Here is a 17,658-nt window from a genome sequence, read left to right as displayed (position 1 = left end):
TAAATGTATATTGTTACCTACACAATCAAATAAAATTAAATAAGATCTATTTGTTTAGTGCTTTTTACAACTGCCATTGTCACAAAGTAACTTTACAGGAATCCACAAAACAAGAGAGAACAAGAGATCAGCAAAACATAAAGACCCCCAGTGAGCAAGCCAATGGCAGAACTAAGACCCAAAAGGGGGACCCAACCTCCTCTGGTCAATGAATAAATTACTGATTTAAAAAAAAAAAAGTCACCGTACCACCACATAAGAAGCCCCACACTCCAACTAACTCCTCAAAAGGAGATCTGGAGATGTGGAGATGGTGAATGGGGTCAGCCAGGACACAAGACTGAGAAACAGGATGTTTCTAAATATAAGAGCTGGAAGAGGAGGATCCTCGGCTGAAGCAATAAACAAGTTAAGGAGGGGCTTCAGAAAATCATCGCACACAAGGTCTTCATGAGTATGGTATTGTGTATGTGTGTGCACAGATCTGAGAAACTAGAGAAACTCATGAGTCAGAATTGTTGTGGTAAATGAGACCAGATATCTTAAGAGTTCTAAATACTAATAGTTGTTAATAGTTAGCTCACAAAACAGGTCTGAGACCTGGCTTTGTCTCGTGGTCATTTTCAGAAGGTTTTGGCCTCAAATGAATATTCTTAGTCCATTTACAGAGAGGCACACAGAGGGTTCCGTAGGGCAAAATCTGTCTTTGGCAAATGGCGTAATTCTGAAGTGCATTTTACATTAAGCAGCATTTGGAGGTATTCCATGTCTGCAAAAATATCCGTTCTGATATTCAAAATGAATATCAGAGTTGCAGTGAGTAGCAAACAGCATGAAAACACACTAGAGGAAGTTTGTAAAGCACAGTTCCAATGAAAATGTGGTGTGAGAGCTGTCCTCAAAGACCAAAATCAGTCCTTTCTGTCACTAAACAGAAATCTTAATAATATTGTTTATTAACAAACGCAGAAATCCTGCTTTTATCTCATGAGACTCATGAGAAGTTTGTCTCTGTTTGAGGGTTTTTTGTCCACATGATGACTTCAGAACACATGCACAAGCATCCAGTAAAGCAAAATCGAAAGTAAGCTCACATCTGAAGCTCAGCAGCCGACAAGTAGCAGGACCCTGAGGGCAAACTGCCTGTGTGCCTGAAACCCTGCCTGAACCAGTTTAAACCAGTCAAAACGAAAGTTAAACAAAAGGAAGAGAAGCTCATGATCATGACTAATAGAAAACGAGAGAGACTGTGTGAGTACTGAAACTGTACAATACTTAAACAGAACTTTTAGAGAATCTAGTGGAACTTGATGTAGACTTGATAATATGTGTTTTGTATGTGTGTGTGTGTGTGTGTGTGTGTGTGTGTGTGTGTGTGTGTGTGTGTGTGTGGACTACGTGAATTCTAAAGGAGAGCAAATGTCCAAAATGAGTTCCTCAGAAGAAACAGGCAGAAAGAAAGCAGACAGGTGAGAGAATAGTGTGTAAATAGGGTGTTAATAGGGTGACTGGCATGATGAGTTTTTAATATCAATGTCAATGAACTAAAAATCACAGCTTTCTTAAAGTCTTCTTCAGAATCAACAATAATAATTTGAAATGACCTGAATGTGTGGATTAACTTGACATTTATGAATGAAGTAATTAGAATTTGTGAATTTGACCCTAAAAAAAAAAAAAAAATCCAGCTCATGACCAGCTTTTGCTGATTTCAGATGGTCAGAGCTGGGATTTGATGGTCAGGGTAGTTTCATAAACACAACAATTAACTATAATGACAAGAAGACATTAATGTTTTTTCATTATCAGTGGCCATTTATCATCTTCAGACCAAATTGACTCAAAAACTGATTACTGATTATTACTCCTCTGATTAAAAGATGTTTATTATGCTGTAATCCCTATTTATGATTGACCTGAATGTCCTCACATACACCATCTTACTGGATATATGGTGTTGGCTATGTTTTAGACCAGTTCAGAGTAAAAGATCTGACTCACCTGAACCCAGCTGTGTTTCCATGAAGAGTGACAAATCAATAGACAAAATATTGACCTTCAGAGACAGCTCCCCTCAGTCCAGGTAAGAATGAATGAAATTAAAAGGTGCTACTACTGTTTCCCTGAACATGTCACATGATTTAGCAGTACATATTAAACCGGTATGTTCATTGAGAATAAGTACACTGCTAAAAATAAAGGTGCTACAAAGGGTTCTTTTAGCAGTGCCATAGAAAAGAAAGCTTCTGTTACAAAAATGGTTCTTCTATAGCACTGTTGAAAGAACTCTTTGTAGCCCTTATTTTTAAGAGTTTATTTCAATACGTGTTTGAAAATACCAATAAGTGTGGTGTATCAAACCCTGTAGAATGCTGTGTGGATCAGCTCTATGAGTGACTCAAACAACATGAGGCCAACATGAATACAGTGATTACGTTATTATGTTAATTCAATTCCAGTTCCAGTGCAGTTAATGTCTGTCATAAATCTTCTAATCCCTACTTTCTGCAATTTTCCTCCTGGGATAAAAAAAAGTCTTTCTGATTTTTTGTAATTGACCTGTATGCCCTCACATACACCAAGTCATTAATATTGCTTGTGTTTTAGACCAGTTCAGAGTAAAAGATCTGACTCACCAGAACCCAGCTGTGTGTCCATGAAGAGTGACAAATCAATAGACAAAATATTGACCTTCAGAGACAGCTCTCATCAGCCCAAGTAAGGATGCTGTGACACTGTATATATGTATACATGTTCATCAGCAGATGTTCTAAGTCTTGTGAATGGGTTCATTTGTAAATACACTTGGAGTTTGCCGTCCTTGTTTCTTCTTCTTGCTCCTGGCTTGTAAAAATGACATAACTGTGCATTGTGTTTACCTGTGATGCTCCCTATCATGTAATATTTACCAACAGAGTTCCACAGAGGGAGGAGTCAGAAATAACTGGGAGAAAATCCTTATTAAAGGTGTGTGTGGGTTTCAAATCACAGTGTGTTCACATAAAACGTATCTGAATAGCTTCAAATGATCTCATTACAAATTGGTCTCTGTTGCCAAGAACCCCTTTACTGATTTTGGGAGAGGACCACACCCATAAAAAGTTGACCTTGATCATTTGGAGCTGTAGAACTTTGTTTTTACCTGTAAATGCTTATATGGAACGTTTTTTAATTACAGCCACGTGTTATTAGCAGAATTTGGATGTAAATAAACTAAAATAAACTAGAATAAGTATATTTGGAATATATCATTAATCAATTTTGAAATGAAGTATTCAGTATTTAGTCGATGCTATATATTAAAAAGGCAGTATGAAGAATAGATTAATGCCTTTACTTTAGATTACTTTTATAGTTTACTTATAAAGTACATTTTAAAAAGATACAAACCCAGTGCAGTTCATAATTTTTATTATTTGAGCCAAATGTGTTTCCTATAAGCTGTGTCTCATTTAAAGTCAAAGTTTAAATTATTAAATTATAAGACATTAAATTAGCAAACATTAGACATCATGCAAACTTGGAAACATTGCCTACTTTGTTTACTTCACCACTCCACCCCAATAAATAATACTTACATCTTGGGTCATAAGAACCACAAAAAGCATACATTACAATAAATTCAATTATTATTCATAGCTTTAATCATCTGCTACTGTTCACTCTAATTCAGGAGCTGGAGCACAACGTTATCTCTCTGGTAAAGAATCAGCTGAAGATGTTTGTGAAGCTGCTGAGTCTGGATTGCCCATCGGTCTCTGAGGAAGAGCTTGAGGAAGAGGAGAATCAGAGCAGTGTAAGAAAGGCGGCACTGAATATCACACTGCATGCCCTGAGGAGCATGAACCAGGATGACCTCGCTAACACACTGCAATCCAGTAAGAGAAGAAGTTCTGTTTTGTTGATCTACTTAGAGTCAGGTACTAAAACCACTGTTTGATGCCATCTAGGCACTCATTTTACATTGATATGTGACACTTATGTAACAGACATAGAGGTGATGTATTCTTTCGTTGCAGTTCCACAGTAAATCCTTAAGTGGATACTTCCTCTACTTTTAATTAGAGGAAGTTCAAATAAATTAAAAGTTTCAATTAATCAGTGATCTAATGTTAATGATACTCATCATTTATTTTAATTAGTGCTGGCTCCTTCTTGCCATCGAAAGCTCAAATCCACACTGAGGGAGAAATGTCAGAAAATTAATGAAGGAATCCTAAACATTGGATCTCCAGTGCATCTGGATGAGATCTACACAGAGCTGTACATCACAGAGAGTGACAATGGAGAGGTGAATAAAGAACATGAAGTCAGCCAGATTGAAAAAGCATCCAGGAGACCAGAAATGCAGGAGACACCCATCAAATGCAATGATATCTTTAAAGACAAGGCTATCAGAACTGTGCTGACCAAAGGAGTTGCTGGAATTGGGAAAACAGTCTCTGTGCAGAAGTTCATTCTAGACTGGGCTGAAGGAAAAGCAAATCAGGATGTGCTCTTCATCTTTCCACTTCCTTTTAGAGAGCTCAATTTGATGAAGAAGAAAAAACTCAGCCTGTTGAATCTTCTTCATCAGTTCTATACAGATGCAAGAAAAATGAAGGCAAGAGACTTTTATGACTACAAAGTCATGTTCATCTTTGATGGCCTGGATGAATGTAGACTTCCTCTGGATTTCCATAACAGTGAGCGTGTATTTGATGTAACACAGTCAGCCTCAGTGGATGTCCTGCTGACAAACCTTATCAAGGGGAATTTGCTTCCCTCTGCTCTCATATGGATAACAACTCGACCAGCAGCAGCTGATCAGATCTCTCCTGACTGTATTAAGCAGGTAACTGAGATACGAGGATTCAGTGATCATCATAAAGAGGAATACTTCCGAAACAGGATCAGTGATCCTGGCTTTGCTGAAAGAATCATCAGACACTTGAAGTCCTCAAGAAGCCTCTACATCATGTGCCACATACCAGTCTTCTGTTGGATTGCAGGCACTGTTCTGGAGAAGATGATGGGGGAATCAGAGAGCAGAGAAATCCCCAAGACTCTGACTCAAATGTTCACACACTTTATTGTTTTTCAGACCAAACACAGCATGCTAAAGTACCATCGAAAGGATGACATAGATCCTGAACAGGCTAGAAAGAGTATCCTTGCACTGGGAAAACTGGCTTTCCAGCAGCTAGAAAAAGGCAACATCATCTTTTATGAGGAAGACCTGAGCGAGTGTGGTATTGATGTTAGGGAAGTGTCTGTGTACTCAGGGGTGTGCACCCAGATCTTCAGGGAAGAGTTTGGGCTGCACCTGGGCAAGGTATTCAGCTTTGTGCATCTGAGTGCTCAGGAGTTTTTGGCTGCTTTGTATGCGTTTTTATCCTTCATCTCCAAAAACTGGAAAGAGCTGCAAAGGCAATTCACTGGACTTTCTAATTTCCCCACAAAGTCAACACTGTCTGATTTCCTCAAGTGCGCAGTAGACAAGGCCTTGCAGAGTGAGAATGGTCACTGGAACCTGTTCCTCCGCTTCCTACTGGGCCTCTCGCTGGAATCCAATCACACTCTCTTACGAGGCCTTCTGCCCCAGACAGTAAATATCTCTCAGAGTAAAGAGGAAATTGTCAATTACATCAATAAGAAAATATGTCATTCCTCTCAAGAGCAGGCAATCACTCTGTTCTACTGTCTGAATGAACTTAATGATCATTCTCTAATGCAGAAAGTCCAAACATATCTAAACAAGGGACGCCTCAGTGATCTTTGTGATCCTAAGCTCTGTCCTGGTCAGTGGTCAGCTTTGGCGTTCATAATGTTGAATTCAGAAAAACAGCTGGATGAGATTGACTTGAGGAAATATCACCCATCAGAGGAGTGTCTTCTGAGGCTGCTGCCAGTGGTTCAAACATGCCGAAAAGTTATGTGAGTATTTTTTGTTTATTTTTTGTCACTTTGTTTTATGGTTAAGGTTATAGCCTTGCTGGCTAAGTCACCACCCATGTTTCAGCAGACTGTAGTTTCTGTACAAAGGAACATATTAGCATTCAAGTAGCTTTTGGTGCTTCATAAAAGGATACTTCACTGATCTTTGGTATAATGCAGTTATTGTTAAAAATTAGGATGGAATTATTTACAAACTGTTATTAATATAAAATATATTATATTAATATAAATATTATACTCTGTATCGACACCAGAAATAAGTGGAAACTACAAAGCAAATAATCAGCAAAGAGACTGGGCAGGAATAGAAGGGCAAACAATCATACTAAACAGGAATAAAAGATGCAGATGACAAGTATGAGGGGACTAATATGGACCAATGTTGACAATGTAACTTAAATACTAACATTTAATATTGAATAATATGTGATATGTTAAGGATTTTGCTCCTCACATTAATATGTTTAAGAATACAGAACATAGACATTGATTCAAAGGAGTGTAACAAGCTGTTGTATGTGGATGTTATTAAGTCTTACCTTGCATGTTTTCTTTTCCTTTTTAAAACTTAAAAAACTTCTTAACTTTCAAATGAAGTCAGTGTAAAAGAATATATCCCAAGTATTTTGGGATATATATTGGTCTACTGTTCTTCTCATCATGAAATTCTGAAACAATGCAAAGATTCAGTTGCTAGATTCAATTTATGTCTAAAAGTGACAACCTTAAAAAATGAATGCACGTACATTTTATAAGATTTTGGGTTTTTTATTACCTTTTCAGTAAGCCTTAAACGCCTCAGTAATGTTAGAATTAAAAGTTAAAGTACAATCCATCAACATTTATAGAGGTAGAACTACCTGGTTCCAGTACTTCCCTAAAACTGTGTGAGAGAGAGAAAGACAACATATTCAAATCTGAATTTCATATTGTGTTTGTGTGTGTGTGTGTTTTTGTGTGTGTGTATGTGTTTGTGTGTGTGTTTTTGTGTGTGTGTGTGTGTGTGTGTGTATGTGTCTATGTGCAACATCATTTTTTCCTAGACTCTGTGAGTGTAACATAACAGACAAAGGCTGTGCAGCTTTGGCCTCAGCTCTCAGCTCAGACTACTCACATATTAGAGAGCTGGACCTGAGTAACAATGAACTGCTGGATTCAGGTGTAAAACTCCTCTCTGTTGGACTGAAGAATCCACATTGTAAACTGGAGAAACTGGGGTGAGGTCATCACTTTTTCAATGCAAATAGAGGTCTCTCATACGTACATACATGTGGGCATATAGACACAGATCCCATAACTCTTACTGGTGTGTATGCAAAGTGTTTTCATTTTCTAAAAATACAAGGAAATTACACATAAACATTGACAGTTGCTAAATTGTAGATCTTTCACACACACACACACACACACACACACACACATATATATATATATATATATATATATATATATATATATATATACTTAATCTTACTTAATCCTGCATGCTTACAGTGTTATAATAGGACTATTTTAAAATGATAGCACTGTTCTGATTAGCCTCTAAATATAAACCAGCATGCTCAGACTATTTAAGCACTAGAGGATGAGATCAAGCGCCATTCTTGTTTCCTTCAGGCAATTAATTCAGCAGTTTTCACTAAATTTGACCTGACATTACCTGGCATTGGATCCAGGCCATAACTATATCTGTTAGGTCAGTGTAAATATTTATGTGTGTTTAGCTGTAACAAAAAGTTTTTCTCCTTCTTGATGCAGGCTGGAATCCTGTGGCGTTGGAGAGGAAGGCTGTGCAGCTCTTGCTGCAGCTCTGAAATCAAACCCCTCATACCTGCAAGAGCTCAATCTAAAGCACAATGAAACAGAGAACTCTGGAGAGCTGCTCTTTACTCTACTGGAGGATCCACATTGTAAATTGGATAAACTACTGTAAGTTACCATCTTACTATTTCTTTAAACATATTAGAGCCAGATCAGTATATCGATTGGCAGATAATATTGGCCAATATTGACGACATGGCCTGGTTTTATCAGCATCATCAAATATATTGCAAATGATTATGCTTTAGTTCAGGATAATAGACAAAGGGTTGGTTTGAAGGGTTGGGAAAGTTTACAGTAAATTGTTTGGTATATGTTATTGCCTGAATTTGCTTGTGTGTGTGTATGCATGCTAATGTATTTCCCATTTTTTTAACAGCATTCACTAACACACTAATACACTACTTCCAGTGTACCAGTGACTGCACCTGAGATAGCCCATTCCTCACCCTACTAGGGTGAAGAAGCCAGAACATCTACAATCTGTGACATACATTGATTCGCCATAACATTAAAAACACTGGTTGAGGCATAAACTCCTCAAGAACTCTGAAGGGATCCTGTAGTATCCGGCACACAGACCTTAGCAGCAGATCCTTTAAGTTCTTTAAGGGATCTCTGATCACATCAGTCAGCCTTGGGCACCCATGACCCTGTTACTGGTTTACCGGTTGTCCTTCCTTGGAGCATTTTGGTTGGAACTGAACACTGCATATCAGATGTCATAGTGGCTCAGATTCCTATGCTTGGTCATTTTCTGCATCTTCTAGAATCTTCTAGAGCTACATCTTCAAGAATTTCAAGAACTGACTGTTCACATGTTACATGTAACATGTTAATCCCACCCCTATATAACTCTATTCACTTAATCTGTACATGTACAGGGTTTACAGAGTCAGTGTTTGACAGAAAAACAAAATAATATACCAAGCACATTATATTACAGCATACAGATGTGACTCTAATTTCTTTGGCAGTGAAGTGCCTCCTGTAGAACAGAGCAATGAGCCTGGAATAGAATTGCAGGAAGAGATTGCGTAAGCACTCAAACATCTTAGCTGAGTATTTACTAAATATTGCCTCTGTAAGCAGGTATTACTACTTGACTAAGCACTAGTAAGAAGTAGGGACATATTTTCAGGTTTGATAACTGATGTGTGGGATGTAGTTTGGAGTGATCTGAATCTATACATCTATTTACCGTCTGTCTGTGATTTCACCTTTTGCTGTTGTGTATTTTTAGCAACGTACACAATGTAGTTGTAGGCCTATAAAATAAATATAAGATAATACTAAGTTTGTAGTTTATTCTGTCTCATATTTCTGTGTAGAGGACTTGGTATTTCAGTTAGGGTGACCTCTACGTCCTCCATTTTACGGGCATGTCATATTTAATGTAAATTTGTTTAACAGCATGTGGTGATGAATTTTTAAACTCAAATGTAAATAAATAACAATCAATTCTAGATTTAAATCCTGTGGTTTCGTCTTGGTGGAACCAAGTTGGAAATAATCAAATCAATCACACACACAATTATAGCCTGTGGGAGACACAAGGTAGACTGAAGGAATCATAAAATGATATGATACATACAGGTTTGTCAGCAATAGGTTGCTGCTATTCAATGAAAAACATGTATTTCTAATTTTGTTCATTTTTAGTTTTCTACATCGCTTGAACTCTGTAGCTGCCATGTACAACTGTTTACATAATAAATAAACCAATAGAAATGCTTGAGATTCCTTGAAATTTATTTTATTTACATTAACTTTCATTTAAAGTTAAGAACATGTTTGCCTTCTCCTGTAAGGTCACCATTTTGGAGATCCATACATTGTACATACATCTACACCAATATTTCAGCAATATAGTTTAATGTACTATGCTGTGAAAAGTATTTGTCTCTTCACAATTTCTTCTATTTCTGCATATTTGTCACATGTATACATTTCAGATCATCCAGCTAATTTTGATGTGAGATCACCCATGGGGGAAAAAAGTATTTGCCCCCCTAAACCTAATAACCAATTGTGCCACCCTTGGACTGCAAGCAGATATTTGCGATAACTTGCAATGAGTCTGTTACATACATGTGTTTCGTAGTGTTTTAAAGCTAATATTTTCTCAAGCAGTAGATGAGCTTAGCAGTATGAGATCATTGCTCATTACTCGTTGTTGCTCATTACTCGGGTGCTGGGTGGTTTCTTTACAGCCCTTTGAGTTGTCAGGCTGCACAGAGACTACAGTGCTGCGGTGGGATCTATCGCTGAGTTGGAGGATGTGAAACACCACACTACAAAACACCACAAACTCACTACTGACAACAGAAACGTATACAGTCATGTGACAAGAAGAGTTAAGCATTCGTAAAATGTAAAATGTAATAACTAAGCTGCCTGATGACAAATAATTGACAAATCCTTAACTTAACTGTGGCGTTTTCTGACCATTTAAGACAATTTCTTTTTATTCACTGAAATTCATTTTAAGTGATTCTTTGGCGATAATTAAAACAACTAAGGTGAAAATGTTATTCCATAGAATAGCCCCACCAGTTTGTACAGAAGTCCCTGTCGTTACTATATAATTAACTTAATGTGTAATAAGCCTTTCTGCTTTAAGGGGTTAACCCCTTGCGTAAGCACTCAAACGTCTTAGCTGAGTATTTACTAAATATTGCCTCTGTAAGCAGGTATTACTACTTGACTAAGCACTAGTAAGAAGTAGGGACATATTTTCAGGTTTGATAACTGATGTGTGGGATGTAGTTTGGAGTGATCTGAATCTATACATCTATTTACTGTTTTTTCTGCATTCCATATGAAAAAAGGATGGTGTGATGAAAACTATACCTTTTATGTATTTTCTTTTGGCAGTCATATAAATACAGGATACATCTGTCTATGATTTCACCTCTTGCTGTTGTGTATTTTTAGCAACGTACACAATGTAGTTGTAGTTGTCTATTATCCTGAACTAAAGCATAATCATTTGCAATATATTTGATGATGCTGTTTTAAAAACCAGGCCATGTCGTCAATATTGGCCAATATTATCTGCCAATCGATATACTGATCTGGCTCTAATATGTTTAAAGAAATAGTAAGATGGTAACTTACAGTAGTTTATCCAATTTACAACGTGGATCCTCCAGTAGAGTAAAGAGCAGCTCTCCAGAGTTCTCTGTTTCACTGTGCTTTAGATTGAGCTCTTGCAGGTATGAGGTATGTGGGAGAGGTATGCACAGCCTTCCTCTCCAACACCACAGGATTCGAGCCTGCATCAAGAAGGAGAAAAACGTTTTGTTACAGCTAAACACACATAAATATTCACACTGACCTGTTTTAAAATAGGAGCAGTATTTACAACGCGTGTCACAGGGGGCAGCAGTGCTTACCTCCTCTCTCGCAGAGAATGTGATTCACCGATTTTGCAAATACAAGTCAGGGCTGTCAGATGTGTGTGCCACATACTTCCATATTTAGATTCATCCGTGTATTTTCTCCACAAGACAAGAGCGGTCTGCAAATGCCTTTTATATTTCTCAATACATTACTGTGCTTCCCCATATTCACCACATTTCATCACAGCAGACACTTTGCAGTTGTGAGAAAGTGCTGAGCTTTATAACTTTATTAATACACTCTTAACAGAGTATCAGTAACACAGCAGCAGTGGTGAAGCATCTGAATACACTGAGGTAAATATATTGATGAAGTTCTGTTGATGCAATGATGACATTAACTAGATTTACTGTTGATAGACTGAACTGGTGCCCACCCCACAACTTACAGGACTTAAAGGGTCTGCTGCTAACATCTTGGTGCCAGATACCACAGGACGCCTTCAGAGGTCTTGTGGAGTCCATGCCTCGAATGGTCAGAATGGTCTGTTTTGGTGACACAAGGGGGACCTGCTCAGTATTAGGCGGGTGGTACTAATATAATGGCAACAACACATGCACACATTCCTCCAGGGGTGCAAAATCATTTGCATAAGACTGTGAACTGCCAAAACACGGTGCTGCCACAAGTCTGCCTTAAAGTAGTCAGTGTTCCTGTGTGCTGGTTGGTTGGTGCACATTTGTTGTGACAAATCTTAGCAGCCACCCCCAAGTTATAAAGCTCAGCACTTTCTCACAACTGCAAAGTGTCTGCTGTGATGAAATGTGGTGAATATGGGGAAGCACAGTAATGTATTGAGAAATATAAAAGGCATTTGCAGACCGCTCTTGTCTTGTAGAGAAAATACACAGATGAATCTAAATATGGAAGTATGTGGCACACACATCTGACAGCCCTGACTTGTACTTGCAAAATCGGTGAATCACATTCTCTGCGAGAGAGGAGGCAAGCACTGCTGCCCCCTGTGGCACGCGTTGGAAATACTGCTCCTATTTTAAAACGCGCTCATTTAATTAGTCCCAGTAATTAATAGATGGGTAATTGTGTCGTTTTTAATGAGGAAGAATCGAGATACTATTGGTATACCGTGCAACACTACTGTGGTCACCTTTAGGGTGTGTCTTATAGTTGGGCAGCATATCCTGGATGAGTAAAACCTGCACTCGCTCACCATAAGTGTGTAGCCATTCCCGGTTTGAACCTGGCTTAGGAATATGTCCATATGTGTGCAAAGGCAGGCGCGCGAATACTTTTGAACATATAGTGCATATTATTCATATTAGTCATATTTTAATGCAATGCCATTAGCAACCACTTTCAATTTCACATAAGAGAACTGTAACTCTGACATTGCACTTGAAGATATATCTCCTACAGAATAATATGGCTATATAATAATAACTAGAATTTTAATGGAACAGTATCAGTGCGGATTTGACACTGGCACCGTGTTTGTCGTGCAGGCTTCTGTCAGACAACACAGCTGACCTGTCTTCCTGTGTCACCGACACGCATGCAGCGTAACGGGAAACGTTGCGCACGTGAATGAGAGCGATTAAGGCTGCGATGTTGATCCAGCGTGTTGCGTCACTGTCCGTCTATAAAGAAAGCACAATGAGCGCGAGCGAGAAAGCAGCACAATGGCTATTGCCTGGGGGAGCCACGCTGATTCGCTCTCAGTCCGTGTGACGATCCCACGGTGTGTGTGTGGCGTTTCCCTGCACGCTCACTCCCACCCAGCGCACCAGCAGAGGAGGAGTTGGAGACTCGTCTGGCTGCTGCGTGTTTGCGCAGCGGTGAGTTGGAACTGCGGACAGCCCGTTTCAGAGTGCCTTGTAGTTCAGCAGCGTGCCTGCGATTATATGGTGTGCCATATCGTCTGTGTGTGTGTGTGTGTGTGTGTGTGTAGGTCCTCGTCGTCTCAGCGCTCTCCGTGCTCCTCTGCGTCCTGGAGAAGGAACCCACGTACGCGTGTAAGGAGGTGCGTGATCGCTGCGCAGGCACGGGTGGCACCGAGAGCCGTCCGCGCGCCGCCTGCATCCCAGAAAGCCTCCTCGGCCACTTGTGCGCCCTTAAGCAGGAGGAGAAGCGCCCGTGCCTCCGCTTGGAGAAGCGCGCGTACCACTGCAAGGAGGGACACTACTACTGGATCTCACACTTCTGCAAGAAGCGCACGGGGTCCGGACTGAAGGTTCGCTCCAGGAATGAGATGTTAGATTTCACTTTTTAAAACCTCGGTGACGAGGCTCCAACAGTGGCTTAGTGGAGCTTCTGGAAAAGCAGTGGACTGATCTCTTGCCCAAGCCGATGAGGGCTTGCCTGCAACATCTGACCGAAAAGAAAATGTGAAGCACAAAGTTCAGAGGATCCAAGAAGAAGCCAAGTACTGCTGTCTGTGGCACTTAAGGTCCAGACTGTTCACCCAGCACCAGAAGTGAGTTATTAGTGAAGGTATTGCTGGAAATGTAACATTTAAATATAATGTACCTTTAAACATGTCTTGATATGTCTTAAGCATTACTCAGTGATGTTTATTATTTTCTGTGAAATGTTCAGTATACCATGTTTTTACTGTATGAGCCTTTTTAGAAGATTTTACAGATATTCTATATTAAAGAATTTACACATGAACTCGATTTGATCTTTTTGATTTATATGATAAACAGTCATTTTCATCAACACAGTCAATATCTCTACACTTCATTTACTTATATCGAGCTGAGGAGATGCAAATTAGGACCTTGGAATGTGTTGCACAAACTGAACGTGTATTTAAAACCCTTTATTGTATATATTGTATATTTGATGATTTGAAGTGCTCGTTTCAGACCACCTTACTCAACTAATGCTGGGGGAGCTAAAGGTGGGAGCTGTGCAGGCTTGGGAGTATGGCAGAATCTGACTGCCACTCTAAAGAGCCCTCACAGCGTAGCTGGTTAACATGTTTACTGGAAGTGTAACAAATTGTTAAGCTGAGAAATATGTGGGGAAATTCCGATGAAATGTATAATGGCATATGACTCATGAAACTAGCTGAAGTGCTAACTGTACATAGCTAAACAAGACTCCACTGAATGATTCATATTGTGTGGTTTTGAGGAACAGTTTTGTGAATAAAAATGAAATTCCTAGAAAGTTCATCTATTGTGGTAATGGTAGATGTGTGCGCTGAATGACATTTCTTTGGTGGCTGTAGTAACTTCTTTACCTACTGCCGCTCACCCTCCACTGCTTACAACATGTCCCAGCCCAGCACCGTGCTGATTAGCTCCTTAAGTGACAGTGCAGCTATTTTCTAAACATAAACAAATGGTGCCTGAAGACATTCGTATCTATATATTCAGTACAAATATCACTTCTGGCATCTTAAAACTATGTTAAGGTATGCAACGTAATCTTAATATCAATGTAACAATGTAACAATCATAATAATTATGATATAGCAATATGATCATAGCAGTGATGGCAAAAGTAATGAGAGTAATGGTTGTTAGTTAGTTCTGACTGGATTGATGGAGACCAGAGAATGTTGAGCAGTATCGGACAACTCCGTCAGGACTCCACTGAATGATTCATATTGTGTGGTTTTGAGGAACAGTTTTGTGAATAAAAATGAAATTCCTAGAAAGTTCATCTATTGTGGTAATGGTAGATGTGTGCGCTGAATGACATTTCTTTGGTGGCTGTAGTAACTTCTTTACCTACTGCCGCTCACCCTCCACTGCTTACAACATGTCCCAGCCCAGCACCGTGCTGATTAGCTCCTTAAGTGACAGTGCAGCTATTTTCTAAACATAAACAAATGGTGCCTGAAGACATTCGTATCTATATATTCAGTACAAATATCACTTCTGGCATCTTAAAACTATGTTAAGGAGCAGTATATACATACATTTACGTCTTATGAAAAGGTTATTTACCTATTTATATTTACACACAGTGCAAAAGTGTGTAAATATAAACTATAAATATAAATAGATAGCAGGCCTGTTACATTTAAGGCATTTAGTAGATGCCTTTATCCAGAGCAACTTACTAAAGCGCTTCACTGTTTACTCAGAAAATTCCCATAGGTAGCTTGTATTGACTAGGATCCAAGCAGCAGAATGACCAGAATTACCATAACTTAGATAAACTATAGTCAGTCCTTCAGTTTAAGTTAGACAGAATAAGATAAGATAGAATCCCGCAGTTCCTGGAGCAGCTTTTCCACCATTTCAGTCTTTTCCTTCATCATTTTCTGTATAAACTGAACAGTATTTATAAAAATATTAAATACATACATTAGTTCATGTCTCATAATAACTTCTCTGAAGGTTTGAGAAACAACCGTTTTAATGCCTTGATAATGCTCCTAAAAGGGTTAGAGAATTTTTTTCTAATATTAAAAATAAACTTTGTAACCTTTAGGGAAAGTCAATGTAAAAATATATTATTCATGTTAGAGCATTTCTATTGGTCCATTCATCATAAAAACTGTAATAGAATGTCAAAAACAACTGCATTAGAGTTCACATTATTAAAAATGCTGTGTTTTGAATAATTATTTAAGCAATAGCTCCAACTAACTGACCAACAGTCTATGGTCCAAATTGCGACTGCGACAGGGGATCTTATGCCATATCTAAGGCTCAATCTCCAACCCTATACATTGTTGGGGCAGACTAACCACCAAGATGCCACGTTATCATTGTCCCATTACTCCTACGCCCATGTTTGTATACATAAGACAAAAAACTCCCTTCTTTTACAGACTGCCAAATTGTCCTCAGTGTGTAAGAAACAGCGATGTTGCGGCAGTGCAAAACACTGAGGTTTTGGCGCCTCCTGCTGGGCTGGCATGATCATACTAGTGTGTTAGGTGTCTTTTTGTTTTGTCAAACAAGTTTACTAGTTTACACATCACAACTCAAACATCTATACTTTATTAAGTATATGTAGTAAATGATAGCAATAATAATAAAAAAAAGAGCTGTATTGATCTTTTAGTTTTTTTTATGAATAGTGGACAGTGTGTGGTTTCACCATCTGCACTCTATAAAGTAAAGGTACAACTTAACTTAGCTAAACTATAGTTTAAAAAGCTGTTATCTCTGAAATGGCAACTTTACAGGATGAGGAACAATTCAACCTTCAGTGTAAATCAGTTGAAGAGTAAAAGGTCCTACAAAGTGTTCATTGAATGATGGCATAGAAGAACCACTTCATTCTTATTAAGTGAATGTTGTAGCACCTATTATTTTTAAGACTGTGTGCACTAACAGCTAGTCAAATCAAACCTTGTTTATTTGTATAGCACTTTTTACAACTGACATTGTCACAAAGCAGCTTTACAGAATCAGTAAACAGTAAGAGGACAAGAGATCAACATGACACAAAAATCTAAGACCCCCGGGTAAGCAGACAAAAAAAAGGTAAGACTGTTGTACTGCTCAGGTATGCAACGTAATCTTAATATCAATGTAACAATGTAACAATCATAATAATTATGATATAGCAATATGATCATAGCAGTGATGGCAAAAGTAATGAGAGTAATGGTTGTTAATAGTGGTAATAATAATAATAATAATAATAATAATAATAGTAGCAGATAGTTAGGAGTACATGCAATTTAGGCCTTTAGCAGGTGGGTGGGCAGCTAGTCTGACACGGGTTGCAGGGGAGCCTTGTGGTCATTCTGGTGGGTGGCAGCCTGTCTGATGAAGGTGCAGGGGATCGCAGCGGTCAGTCTTTTATCAGGTCAGGTCCAATAAGTGGGCAGTCATCATGTCAGAGAAGGTAAAGAGACAGAGTTAGTTCTGACTGGATTGATGGAGACCAGAGAATGTTGAGCAGTATCGGACAACTCCGTCAGGTCTGTCTATAACAGCCTAATTAAAAGGAGAGAGCCAGAAGGTAACACAGACACGGGAGCACCCTGAAACACTAGAGTGATCGTGTGCAAGAATGAACATCATCATGTTGATCCACTCTCTCTTCCGATGACGTTCTCTCTCCATGTGCTTCTGTCTGGCCTCCCATATTCTCTGGATCTCAAGCTGGATTTTCCTCTACTCTTCCTGATGTTCCTCTTCTATCAGTTTCTCAAGTTCCTGAAGCAGCTTTTCCACCCTTTCAGTCATTCTCCATCATTTTCTGTATCCACTGTACATCTTTTATTCAATTCTAAATACATGTATTAGTTCATGTCCCTAAAAACTTCTGTGGCGGTTTAAGAAACAACCGTTTTAATGCCTTGATGACGCTCTCTAACAGGTAAGAGAAGACCACACTTGGCACTCTGTCTGTCTGTCTCTCTGTCTGTCTGTTGCCAGGTGAAGTAAATAACATATATATATATATATATATATATATATATATATATATATATATATATATATATATATACCCCCATCTATAAGGGGTAGGTTCTATAAGTTAGGCAGTAAGTGAACAGGCGTCTTTAAGTTAAATATGTTGGAGGCAGGAAAATGGTCAAGCATAAGAGACACT

At 38.7% G+C, this 17,658-nt stretch overlaps 1 protein-coding gene across 1 annotated transcript; it reads left to right on the top strand.

Moving 5' to 3' along the window:
- The first annotated feature begins 1,134 nt into the window (after positions 1-1,134).
- LOC140544122 (protein NLRC3-like) lies at positions 1,135-9,491 on the top strand. Its single transcript, XM_072667511.1, has 10 exons — positions 1,135-1,251; positions 1,412-1,469; positions 1,973-2,083; positions 2,608-2,718; positions 2,916-2,967; positions 3,674-3,878; positions 4,143-5,916; positions 6,981-7,154; positions 7,696-7,866; positions 8,138-9,491. The coding sequence occupies exons 2-10, from the start codon at positions 1,420-1,422 to the stop codon at positions 8,145-8,147; spliced, it is 2,658 nt and encodes an 885-aa protein (XP_072523612.1). The 5' UTR covers positions 1,135-1,251; positions 1,412-1,419; the 3' UTR covers positions 8,148-9,491.
- The last annotated feature ends 8,167 nt before the right edge of the window (positions 9,492-17,658 follow it).

Source organism: Salminus brasiliensis, chromosome 2 (assembly GCF_030463535.1).
Source record: "Salminus brasiliensis chromosome 2, fSalBra1.hap2, whole genome shotgun sequence".
NCBI classification, from domain to species: Eukaryota; Metazoa; Chordata; class Actinopteri; order Characiformes; family Bryconidae; genus Salminus; species Salminus brasiliensis.
The sequence above is the reverse complement of the archived record's forward strand: the minus strand, read 5'-3'. Positions and strand labels throughout refer to the sequence as shown.